The sequence below is a fragment of the Jaculus jaculus genome, chromosome 4 (assembly GCF_020740685.1).
Source record: "Jaculus jaculus isolate mJacJac1 chromosome 4, mJacJac1.mat.Y.cur, whole genome shotgun sequence".
Lineage (NCBI taxonomy): Eukaryota > Metazoa > Chordata > Mammalia > Rodentia > Dipodidae > Jaculus > Jaculus jaculus.
In genome coordinates, this window is record NC_059105.1 from 82,360,283 (window position 1) to 82,373,945 (window position 13,663).

The 13,663-nt window shown below is 36.3% G+C and overlaps 1 protein-coding gene across 4 annotated transcripts in view; it reads left to right on the plus strand.

Annotated features, from left to right (window-relative positions):
- Nucleotides 1-13,285, plus strand: part of LOC101617089 (cytohesin 1 interacting protein) — a 71,324-nt gene extending 58,039 nt beyond the window's left edge. For 2 of the 4 annotated variants that reach the window (XM_045147901.1, XM_045147902.1), the window contains 3 exons: nucleotides 730-799; nucleotides 6,744-6,810; nucleotides 11,953-13,283. In XM_045147901.1, coding sequence (XP_045003836.1) covers nucleotides 730-799; nucleotides 6,744-6,810; nucleotides 11,953-12,419 — 604 coding nt within the window. In that variant the 3' untranslated portion in view covers nucleotides 12,420-13,283. Of the gene's footprint in view, nucleotides 1-729; nucleotides 800-6,743; nucleotides 6,811-11,952 lie in introns of all 4 variants that reach the window. The other 2 variants (XM_004651856.2, XM_045147903.1) reach the window with 2 other exon arrangements.
- The last annotated feature ends 378 nt before the right edge of the window (nucleotides 13,286-13,663 follow it).

The following is a 13,663-nucleotide window of genomic DNA, read 5'->3' on the forward strand; positions in this document are numbered from 1 at the left end:
CAAAACAATGATCTGTAACATGAATGCAAAAAAACCCCCAAATCCAGATAGAACAAGTTTTCAAATTTTAGAAAAGCAGTTATGTAGGAAGAAAAAAACACTGTTATGTTGATAATCCTAAGGCTATAGTTTTTAAACTAAAAGTTTCAAAATGAAACATATAATGCTTGTTATTTGATACTTGTACTGGCTCTGTTTGCTATTCTTCCAACATGATAAGGCAATTTACTAAGGTAACGGCTCCCAGAAGTCTCAAGAGGATTGATTATCCCCATCTCAATAATATGCTGCCTTCACTATTGTCAGGTCTCAAGTCCATTACTTCAGTGCACTGTGTGGTATCTAGAGCCTTGCACACAGTAGACACTCAGTAAGTATTCCCCAAATGAGCACAGTTGTTCAGGATGTTCCAATGAGAATAAATTCTAGTAGAGAGCAACCATCAGTATTTTTCTATAAAATGGGCTAGAGTTTACATATTAACTAGGCTCTTTCTACTCTTTCAAAGGAAGTTTTCCTCTCATTTTCTTTTTCTCCATGTTGTCAGAAATTCGGGCATGGGTCCAGATACTCAAGTATCCATACGCAATACTCAAGTGGTATAAGAAGTATAACATTTATGACACATTTTTAGTATATTCTGTGCTCCTAATGTCCATAAGGATAGTACTTGTTTGTTTAAATGAATCATTCATGTTCTTTACCCCCCGCCTTCCCCCTTTAAAACAGGATAGAAACTCTTCATGGAACAATGATTCACAGAAGAGCAGAGCTGGAAGAAAAGCTGCAGGCTTTAAAGGTAATTTGATTTAATACAGTGAGGGGCATTCTTCATTCTTGAATGTGTGAGTGGTAGGAAGAAGATGTTTGAGGGATTGAGATAGCTCTTGAAGATAAAATGTCATGATGAGTCTAAACTGCTGAATTATCAAGGGCCATGCAATTATCTTTTCAGGAGAATCAAGTTCTGTGAATTGGTTATAAATCACTTCTTCCTTCCTCCTTCAAGGAGAGTATGAGGTGCAGGAAGCACGTTACTTGAACTGTTCACTGATGCACCTGTCACCTCTCTTGATTTACATTTTTTTGGGGGGGAGAGGGGGAGAAAGTGAAATGTAAGAGCTGCTGTTTTCATCGTTTTCTCAAGTATTGCATTCCTGTACTGGTGGTCCTGGGATTTTTGCCTTTGCAGGTTTCTCTTTTCTGTCTTTTCCTTCCACACCATTCTTAAAGCTGACTGTAGGTCAGTAATTCTGTGGCTGTCTTTGCATCTGCTTTCATTGGGAGTGGGGGAAACCACTGTTAACTTTCAAGGGGAAAGAAAATCTTCAATGTGACAGTGCATCATGCAGGGTGTTCAGCTAAAGTTCCCCAGGATGGCATTTTGAAGGCTTTAGCAATCTCAGTTTTATAGGCTGGTGAGGTTCTTTCAAGTGATGGAGACAAGACACTCAGGGTGTGTGGGCATCACAGCCCTGCAGATCCCTCATTGCCCCAACAGTCCGCATGACACCAACGTAAGGGGATGAGGGGTGGTCATGTGGCCAGCTTGTAAGGGACTGGCTTAATACAGGCAGGTTACTTACTTATGCATTGTTGGTCAATAGTTGTCAATGATCAGCTTTTCCTCTGATGTATGCATTTCTTAATTTTAGGGTTCAGGTTCACTGTGTTGATATTTTGTTCTTGTAACCTTCTGTCCACCATGTTCAGCTCATCAGCAATCTCCTCCCCCCGCACCTCATTAACATTGGATTTGGCACTCTTGCCATTTTGTCCATCCCTGTAATTTTTTTCATTTAACTTTTAAAATTCCTCAAAGAAACACCACTGCTCAAATTTTGATAGGAATTGAATTGCATTTTAAAAAGACATGATTAACTAAACTATGGCTTTCATTTTGTTTCACATTGAATATAAGATTTCAGTCATTTTATTCAGATATTTTTGTACTTCAGAATATCTTATAATGCCCTTCATATATTTTCATATCTGTTATTATATTCATTTTCAATTCTCTAGTTTTTCTTACTATGTGATTATACTTTTATTTTACCACAAATTGTTGTTAATTTTTATATGAAATTTTAAAGTGGTCATGCTGGGCCTTTTAATCTAATAATAATTTTATAGATTCTCTTTGGTTTTTTATGTAGGGTAATAAGTCATCTACAAGTCATAAAAATTTTGTCTCATTATCTTATTGTACTAATTTATAATAATTTATTTTTCTTATCTTATAGCATTGGCTAAGATCTTCTCTATATTGTAAATAGTAGTAATATTATTCTTAACTTTTAAAGAATGCTTCTAATATTTTCTCATTGTATTTTATACAGAGTAAAAAGTGTTTTATATTATATTTACAGTTTTCTAAATGCCAAAACAAATTTATTTTTTCAAAAAGTAGTATTGGTGAACATCTTTTTATAATGTTAAAATAAAAAGTCTTCAGTTTTTTTATTAAAAAGTATAGAAAACAGTGATTTTATGTAATGTAGGTTTATATTTTGTCTAATAAAGTACTTATTGGGAATATATTATTCTATCCTTTAAACAATTTTTAGTCTGAATATCTTCTGAAATTTTAATACACATATTTAACTGTTACTTTTTCTTATAATTTATAAACATTTCAGTATTTCTGTTGTATTCCATATCATAACTTGGACCTTATCATGCCTCAAATGTCCATTTAAGAATCCAACTTCCTTATTATTGATTTTAGATACTTTTATCAAATAAAACATTATAGAGCACTAGTATATATTGTGACTAGCCAGCAATGAAAAAAAAAAAACCTACTGAGCTCCACCAAATGCACTTGTTATTGCTTCTCTTATTCTATTCCTCACCTGCATTTGTTTTGTTCTTCATAGCACTCTCTTCAATGATGATGAGTAGATCTGTATTAAATATGTCTTCTCTTTGTAACTTTTGACAAACAGATTTTCTAAGGAATCAACATTATTCTAGATTAACTGTTTGTAAGTTTTGTTTCCTTAACACTTTGAACACTTTTGATATATATATATATATATATATATATATATATATATATATATATATAGCGTCTATATGTTGATCTATTATAGGTAATGTTTAAGTTACATCTTTAAAATTAAATTTTTATAGTTTTACACTTAATTCTATTAAGTTTATATTTTTACACTTAATTTATTAATTTTATGCCCTTAATTTATCCAGAAGTAAGCTTTTTATGTATACTATCAAGTATAGGGAAATTCAAATTTTATTTTGTATATATTAACACCTAGTTCTCTGAGAACCATTGTTGCATTGAACCATGAATGTATGTAGTATGTATGTATTTGCTTACTAGCTCTCTATTCTGACCCATTGACCAATCTGCTTATATTCAATTCAATCTATAATAGATACTGTTACCTGGTTGGATAAAGGCATTCCTGGTTCTTTGATAATGCTTCAAATTATCAAGTTCCATAAATAAATTTTAGAACTTTGACTTCTACCATGTGTTACATAGATCGGTCAAAGCCAAGGAGATTAGATATGTAGGCAGTATTGCATTTTCTTAGTAAACAATTACCTTAACCATTTTACTGATTTTCTTTTGCTTTACATTTTTAATAAAACCTGATCATGTGAGGCTGGTAGATCTTATGTACCATTTGCTAAAGTTTGTCTTTTGTACCTTAGGAATGTATTCTTATGGTTTCCTGAAAATGTTTAATTATTGTGAATGTATAAACATGAGTCATTTTTTCTATGCTGTTGCTAATATTCAAATATCTTATTAAAACATAATTTCTAGCAATTTCATCTTGTTTTTTTGAGGTAGGGTTTCACTCTAGCCCAGGCTGACCTGGAATTTACTATGTAATCTCAGGTTGCCCTCAAACTCATGATGATCCTCCTACCTCTGCCTCCAGAGTGCTGGGATTAAAAGTATGTGCCACCATGCCTGGTTTAGTAAATTCTTTATAGATTATTTTGGATGTTCTATGAAGATAATGATGGTAAAAATGGTATCACATCTGTTTTCTTACTTTTATCATACTTATGAAGGCTTAGGTTTACCATGGAAGTGGAGTGAAAATGGTGGTCCATGCATCTTTACTTTGCCCATTAAAGAAAATTTTTCAATTCACTTACATTGGGAATGGAGATCTGTCTATTAACATAGTTCAGGATGAGGAGACTCCATGCTATACCACATTTTTTTGGCTAGATTTTATTATGCATATGTATTTAATTTTATTAAGTGTTTTCCTACATCTGATAAAATAGTCTCAAATATTCATGTTAAAAAACTTTTCCATATGATGGCATTTCATTTTTTCTAATGTAAAAACTACATTTTCATTTTGAAGATAACTGAACATGGTATACTTGAAATTTATAATCATGTTTATATACTTACAGGCTTGATTTACCATTTTTGAGGAGCTTTGAAAATAGCCTTTCTTTATAGGTTGGCTGGCCTATAGTTTATTTCCTTAGACTACTTTAAAAAGTTCTGGTATCAAGTTTACTGAATTTGTGATGTGAGCTAGCAACTGTTCCTCTTTTCATTTTCTGGTAGGATTTTTTTGTTAATACAGTATGAATCACTAGGACTTTGGGTTCTTTTTGGAGAGAATGCTTTTAAACCACAGTTTCAGTTTCTTCATTGTTAGTAATACTCAAGCAAGCTCTTGAGCAGTTTTAGACAGCTATGCTTTTGTTAATAAACGTTTTAATTTTTCTTGGTAATTTTTTCTTGAAGACTTTCTATTTTTAAATTATTAAAAAATGAGTACTTAGATTATGGTAACTTTTCTCTTTTTCTGGCTATTTCTTTGCCACAATTTATTTAGGTCCAGGTTTGTATCCTTTATTTATTTATTTACTCATTCATTTTTTAATTTATTTTGGTTTTTTTAAGGGAAGTTCTCACTCTGGCCCAGGCTAACCAGGAGTTCACTAGATAGTCTCAGGCTGGCCTCGAACTCATGGCAATCTTCCTACCTCTGCCTCCCGAGTGCTGGGATTAAAGGCATGTGCCACAATGCCTGGCCCAGGTTCATATCTTAATTTATGTTTAAAATTGACAGTCTTATTCTGGTCAAAAGTCATGTGACTTCAGTGTATGAAAACTATCCATCCATCTTTTTAGTGATACGTTCTTTACCACTCCCTACAGTATCTTCTGGAATTCTGTTAGGGAAATGTTAGCATCTCTTGATAATGCCTCTTCCTTAGTGATATTTTCAGTAACATTCTTAGCTATTTGCATTATAGAATGTATCCTTCCTATTGGGCATTTAAATGTACTTTATATTTATTGTCAAGTGTTCCTTTTTTTTTTTTTTTTGGTTTTTCGAGGTAGGGTCTCACTCTGGTCCAGGCTGGTCTGGAATTCTCTTAAGGTGGCCTTAAACTCATGGTGATCCTCCTACCACTGCCTCCAGAGTGCTAGGATTAAAGGAGTGTACCACCACACCCAGCCCAAGTAATTTCTTTTTCATGTCTATCTATTCATGTTTTCTTTTAACTTTTTGTACTTATGAACATTAATATCATTTTTTCCCTAGAGATTATAAACACTCTTGATCTGGTATTTCCTGGACACTTGTTTGTTTTTCTTTTGCTTGGAGGACACTCATGCACTACTTATGTTGACTATCTCATCAGTAAACACCTGAGGATGTTTGGGGTTTATTCTGACCACATCCCTTGAGTGTCAGTGACTTCTTCAACTCCTTGTGGTAGGTGGACATTTGTGTCTATACAGTGCTTCAAGGTTCCCCATCCAGCACCAGGTCTGGCTGCTCCACATCTTCCCTGGAGAGTAGGTACACTCTTTGGCTCAAATCATGATGCTGTGACTTCCTGGTGCCATTGGTAGCAACAGCTGTTCTCAGCTACTTCTAACTCTTAGTGCGTGATGTTCATCCATGGTCTATTTCTCAAGCAGAAAATTTGGCTTGGTTCCTTGCATCTTATCAGTGGCTTTCCCAGCTTATTTCAACTTTCTCTGTCTCAGTCATGGGTCATGCTGTGGGCTAAGCTGAGCCTTGTTTACTGCTTGACTATAGCGTGGTCACAGTGTTCCTACAACAGTCATTCTCTGGGTGCTGCGTCAGCCAGGGAGGAGGCAGTTAAGAAGTCAGAGAGCTTAGTGGCATTTTTAATTTAGCCCACCAAGGAGCATGTGTGTTTTTTGTCATTGGTGCTTGTTTTTGGTATAGAAGATAAATAGAAGTAATGTGTGTGTGTGTGTGTGTGTGTGTGTGTGTGTATACACATACATACACATACATACATACATACATAAATACATACATATCCATTTCAGTGCCTCAGACTTATGGGTTGATAATGCTATTTAATGAATACTTACATGCATTGACTCTTTTAATCCTCCCAAGGCTCACAGGATTTAGGTTCCATTGTTGTCTTTATTTTAAATATGTAAAAACCTGGTAGTTCTTTAAACCTAAACTATCTAGTTCTAGAATATTTTTGAATAAAAATACAGAAACAACATTGGTTCTCTTGTTTTTCAGAAGAAGACTTCTTGATTCTTGTGAAATTAGTATTGTATTCTCCTGTGGCAAAAAAAAAAAAAAAAAAAGAGAAGTCTTTGAAAGAATGCGAGAGACTGGTAGCACTTGAATGAGGGGAAAATTCATGACAAATTTTAACACCTAGAATTAAATTTCTTTCTCACTTGGGAATTCCTAGTAATTAGAACATTTTTTTCATCTTTCTTACAGCAAACCTTGAAGAAAAAATGGGTGGAGTTCAGGTCTCTGCATTTACAGGAACAACGCCTGCTTCATGGTAAGTGTGATTTCCTGTTCACAAACCACATTCACAAATCATCCGTTCAACATTTCTGTTACCAAGTTGTTTTAAGATTATCACTATTACAATAAAAATTTTGATTATCAACAATGAAGGAGTTCCATGGGATGAATTTTGGAATGACCTGTGTATTTGGAGGAGGGTAAGTCAAGCCACATGCTCTTCTCCATATGCACAGCACATAAGTATACCAGAACCCATGAAACCTGTGCACACACATGAACAAGCAACTGCAAGAGTTATCTAGCCATTTCAGAAGATCAGTTGGAAGCCTTGTCTGACATTTTTTTACCTCTTCAGCAAATGACTTAGAATTCTGAAGATGACAAGAGATTATAAGGGGTATGAAACTCTAGATGCTGTTCAAACTGGAATGGTTACACACTTCTTAGAGCACATACATTTGTATAAGTTGTAGAAGTTACGTGTATGAAGAAGAAAAATTTTTTTATGAGCTCCAGGACCAAGTCAGGCATGTAAGATTATTGTCAGATTAGTATCTCTTGCACTGTATGCATTATGTATGGTAGTGTTGAGTTTGAAGTTTGTTTATTTTTCTCTTTGCTGTGCAACTTGATGAATGAACTATTGTTTGTTTGTTTGTTTTAAGGTAGAGTCTCACACTAGCCCAGGCTAACTTGAAATTCACTATGGAGTGTCAGGGTGGCCTTGAACTCATGGCAATACTCCTATCTCTGCCTCCCGAGTGCTGTGATTAAAGGCATGTGCCACAATCCACAGCTTAAACTTTTTTGTGTTTGTGTCAAAGAGGGTAGCGAATCATGCTGTGTAGTTCTGGATGGCTTGTTACTTGCTATGCACCTCAAACTTATGACAACATATTGGCCTCAGACTCCCAGGTGCTGGAATTCCAAGAATGCACTACCATATCTGACAGTAATGAACTTTTATGTGCAAACAATTCATTAAAATCTCTAGCTATGTGGGCTTAACCATAACTTATTTCCTGTTTAGTGACATGATATATAGTATGTCTCCATGTATAACAAAGAATATCTGATAATATAATAACTATTCTGTAGAATAGTTTAAAATATTTAAAGCAGATATAAAACATAGAATGATACATATTAATGGATACTGTGTGATGTTTTGGTGCATGCATGCACTGTGTAGTGTTTAAAGTCAGCTTAAACATACCTATTGACTCAAGGCTTTATCATTTATTTGTAGTGAAAGACTAAAAATCAAATTTTTTTTTGTTTTTTATTTTTCGAGGTAGGGTCTCATTCTGTTCCAGGCTGACCTGGAATTAACTCTGTAGTCTCAGGATGGCCTTGAACTCAAGGCGATCCTCCTACCTCTGCCTCCCGAGTGCTGGGATTAAAGGCATACGCCACCACACCCGGCTTAAAAATCAATTTTTAAATATTTATTTGCAAGGAGAGAGAGAGAGAGAGAGAGAGAGAGAGAGAGAGAGAGAGTGAGAGAGAGAGAGAGAGAGAGAGAGAGAGGGAGGGAGGGAGGAGGGGGGGAGGGAGGGAATGGGCACTGCATATGAACTCCAGATGCATGCACCACTTTGTGCATCTGGCTTTACATGGGTACTAAAAAATCAAACTCAAGCCATCATGCTTTGAAAACAAGTGGCTTAACCATCTCTCCAGCCCTCTAAATACAATTTTACTGTCATCAATAATTTTCCAATTGTGTATAGCACAGAAGAATTTTTCATGCCTACATACCTGTCACTTAGTGACTTCACTCCCTCATTCCACCAGTCCTTGGCAACTACCATTCTACTCTCAACAACTATGAGGTCAGTGTTCTCAAATGGCATGTCTGAGTGACATCATTTGTATTTGTCTTTTTGCACTGATTATTTCACTTAACATAAAAATATCTACTTCAATCTATGTTGTCATGAATTACAGAATTTCATTCATCTTTCTTGGACAAATAATATTCCATGGTGTGTATGCAAAATATTTTATTTCTTCACTCATGAGTGGATGGACACTTAGATTGTTTCTATTTCTTGGTAATTGTGAACATGGGGTTATATCTTTCTCTTTGATAAACTGATTTCATTCCTGCTGGAGATACACACACACACACACACACACACACACACACACACACACAGTTGTGGAATTACTGGATCATAGAGCAGTTTTATTTTGAGTTATTTGTGGAACCACCATACTGTTTTCCATAATGGCTGCACTGATTTGTAGTCACAGTAGCATTGTGAAATGGTTTTCTCTTCTTCACATCTTCATCATATTTTATCTTTTCTCTTCTTGGTAGGATGGAGATTAAATCTCATTGTGGTTTGATTTGTGGTAACCAGATGATTAATAACACTGGATATTTTTGATATTTTTTATATATCTTATATATATATATTTTATATAGGTTAACTAACGTCTTCTAGGAACTATCCTCCCATGTCTTCCCGAGGCAAAAACTAAAACCCTATTGCTGAAGACACCATATACTGCTGACACAGAGCACAGAGAGACCTGGCTGGAATTAGAAGAAAGCCAGACCCCAGACAGTTAGCTATTGCTTTTCTTACAGTCACTTTGAAAATTGAATGTTAGAGTTCCTTACACATAGATACAATTTAATTCTTAGTGGGTCATGAATTTATCAGTTAAAGATTTGATTTGAAGTTTTAAAAATTTATTTTGTTTATTTATTTTGGGAGAGACAGAGAGAGAATGGGATAGGCACACAGGACCGCTTGCCACTATGAACAAACTCCAGATACATTCATGGGCCACATTATGCATCTGGCTTTACCTGGGTACTGGGTAATTGAACCCAGACCAGCAGGCTTTGCAAACAAGTACCTTTAACCACTGAGCAATCTCCCCAGGCCTGTTGTTATTTTTTTTTAAAACTAGACATGTTTGAAACTTGTACAAGTTACTTCTCTTTTGTTGTGGATTTCAGTATACTTTTATTTATGTTTTTGAGACTGGGACTTACTATGTTGAGAACTTCTTGTCTCAGTCTCCTGAGGTGGGGATTATAGGCATGTGCCACCATACCCAGCCCTTTCAGTAACTATTTTTAAATTTCATAATAGATTTTTGGAAATCAGAAATTTTTAGGAGAGACAGAGACATGAACCCTTTTTTGTAGCCTTGTTACTCAAACACTTCCTGGCTTTCATAGACATAAGGGTGTCTTAGAAACGTTTGGCTCCATCCTCCAGTGTCCCGACGGCACAGTGCATGTCGGCACTCCTTCTAGTCTACAGCAGTAGCTTTAAATGACACTGTGTCTTTTTAGGGATTGAGGGAGTTCATTAGCTTTCTTTGATTTGAACTAGAGTAAACATCCAGAACAAAAGATTTTACAAAGCCCTTGCTTGTCAATCAAGGGAAATTGATCAGCTCATTGCACAATGAACAGCACTGTGACTGTCACTTCAGGGCAGGCCTTGTGGAGCCTGGCAGTCCTCGTGGGCCAATGAGCAGTTATTTTGTGTTTAGATTGTCAGTCAGGGAATAGGGAAACAGAGAGACAATTACACCCAGTAAAGCCCAGTAAGTGGGAGCTCTGCACCTTTCTTGAAGCAGACTCACATTCTTTCAAGCTTTCCTGGGGCCAGTATCACAAATTTCTTGCTTAGTAGTTTGCCAGCTAAAGTAGAAAGGAAAAGGCGGGGCAGTGTGGGTGATTCACATTTGAATTTGTAGATCCCAGATATAAGTTATGAAAGGTTGGTGGGAAAATTTGGCCAAGTAGATAAAATTCAGCTTCTCAAGTAACCTATTATGTGGGATTCTTTCTAAGGACAGCACTATCATAGAACATTTAACTACTGTAACACAAAACTTGAAATACCAGGGCTGGAAGATCTTTTCTCATAAAACACCTTTGAATTCTTTGATTCATGACTGTATTTCCATATATGTTAAGTAGTTTTGTAATAAATTTATAATTGTTTTTAAAAGGCAGAATTAGAAGAGTTAGAACAATTTATGACAGCACTTCCCCATATGTTTATATTTTAACCCCATTTCTGTGAGTATTTTAATAAAAGGACCCAGGGTCATGTAAGTTTAAGAAATTATCATTTAGAGATTCAAAGGTCACATTGTCATACTTTGAGTTGGACTGAATTGTTCTCATATGAAGTATACTTAACTATCTGTCACTATGTCCGAAGATAAATCAATTTATAAAGGGAAAGGTTTATTCTGACTTACAGTTTTGAAGGTCTCTGACCATCATGGAGTGATGTCCCTGCTTTGGGCCTGTGAGAACACATCATAGCAGAAGCTTGTAATAGAGGGAAATGGTTCTGCTTGTCTGGGAAGTGAAGGAGAGAAAGCACAAGAGACCAGGATATCACAGTTTCAATCCTACCCCAATAATCTAAATCCTCTCACCAAGCCACACCTTTAAAGATTTCACCATCTTTGGTGGCATCAAGCTGGAGATGAAGACCTTACTACTTTTGGAGGACTTTCCTGACTCAAACCAGAGCATGAAGCATTGTATCTGAACTGCTTCTAAGGTTGGAAATTTCACAACCTTCTCCTTTAGTAGCTAGTCCATGAACAAGAGTAAAGTCTTAGGTACAAAGTATTTGTTTTCCCTCTTCTTCCTTTTTGCCTGTTCTCCCCTCCCCTCTCTTTCCCTCTACCCCTCCTCTTTCTTTACTGTTCTCCTTTCTCTCTTTTCCTTCCCTTCCTTCTTTCCTTCTTTCTTTCTCTCTCTCTCTTTCTTCTCGTCTCGTCTCGTCTCGTCTCGTCTCGTCTCGTCTCGTCTCGTCTCTTCTCTCTCTCTCTCTCTCTCTCTCTCTCTCTCTCTCTCTCTCTCCCTTTCTTTCTTTCTTTCTCTTTCTTTATTGAAAAAAGATCTTTTGTAGTTCAGGCTGACCTAGAACTCACTATGTAGCTAAGTATGACCTTGAGCTTCTGATTCTCCTGCCTCTACTTTCCCAGTATTGGTATTACAGTGGGATTATGTGATATGGGAAATCAAACCTAGGGCTTCAAGCATGTCAGACAAGCACTTTTCCAATAGATCTACATTTCCAGTCTCTTTTGTCTTCTTTAAAGAGAAAGTTTGGTCAATTTGTAGGGATTTAACATGAAATCCATTCTTTTGTAGACTTTGTTCTCTGTGTTTTAGGTGATGCAGCTAGCTTCCCAAGTTTGGAAAACATAGACCTGGATGACACGTCTTTATTTGGAAACACTTCTGAGCCAGGGACAACTCTTCAGGATAGGAACCGACTATCCAGTGAGAGTAGCTGTAAGAGCTGGCTGAGCTCCATGACGGTGGACAGCGAGGACGGCTGGCAGACATGCGTATCCGAGGACTTGGGTAGGGGTGCCTTCAGCAGGCAGACAAGCACAGATGACGAATGCTTCGTCTCCAAGGATGGGGATGATTTTCTGAGGAGCATTTCTTCAAGGAGGAACCGGAGCATCAGTGCCACCAGCAGTGGGTCCTTGTCTCCCTTGTGGGAGGGTAACTACTCAAGCATGTTTGGGACTCTGCCCCGGAAAAGCAGAAGAGGAAGTGTCCGGAAGCAACTTTTAAAATTCATTCCAGGCCTTCATCGTGCTGTGGAAGAGGAAGAGAGTCGTTTTTGATGGGTTCTGGAGAAATTTTCAAAACTGGCTTATTTCTCCATTCTCTCTAGGCTGCCTGGATCCACCCAGCTTACTGAGAAAGTGCAGGTTGATTGCAAAACTGACACCCATTTCACAGCAACAGTGACCTTTATTGAAATTCTTACATAGTTGATTTTTCTTTTTAAATCATTTTTAACCAGTGCAGTTGAAGAACAGCGGACATTAGGGAAAATAAGTAAGACAGTAGATGCTGTAATGAACAAACACAAGAGCCTTTTCATCTAATGCTGCCTATAAAAGTAGGAATACTATTTATTGTACAGGTTTCACATGTGAAAAGTTGAGAACTCTGGAGTTAATGTGAATAGGCAGTGGCAATATACTTACCAGGTTTGCTTTCCATATATTAATTTGATACTTATGTTTACTTAATTAAACTCAGTAGTCTTTGCAATAAAGAATTTTTAAATGTTTCTGTTCAAACTGTGGAAAGATAACCATCAGCTTTTCTTACAACCACAATGACAATAAAGCAGGAGGTTAAGACTGAATATAAGGGGCCAAACTTCATGGGAACCATGGGGATGGGGTCTGAGATAAATGCAGAGGAAGATTATGACGAGATTTTTTTTTTCTGTAGAGAGTCTAAACAAAAAGGATGGGCATGTCATTATTTTTTTGCCGTTTCTATTTTTGTTCTGCCTGAACATTAATGATAATCCACAACTCTCAGGAACCAACAGAATTGGGATTTTATTTTTAATTTTGTTATATATATTTAAAGTGCAAAACACCAAAAATCAGAAGAGGTTTCCTCCTGTGTGTTTTCACTTTATTCCTCACTATAGATTTCAAGTAATAGTTGGCTCAACAGTCTTTTAAACTATTATTTATGTCTGTATCACATTAGTTTTAGCTTTTCTGTCATGCTGTACTTTTTATTTCAATATCCATTAAAGTCCATGATTTCTTTCTTCCATTGATATAACTGTTCATTAACAATATCCTAATGCAAACCATCTAGACTATGTGAAAAATAGTCATTATTGATTTTTAAGTTCTTTCTCTTTTCCTCTCTCTGTATGGTGGGGGTAGGGGGAGAGCATCCATGTGGGTGAGCCACATGGATGGCATGAAAACTATTCAGATGAAAGGCAATGTAAAACTCCTTTGCATATTAACAACCCTGCCTACCATTTATAGAGGGCCTGATAGGCTGAAGTTACATTGCCTGTGATCCTGGAGCCATTGGTGTTAGGGTG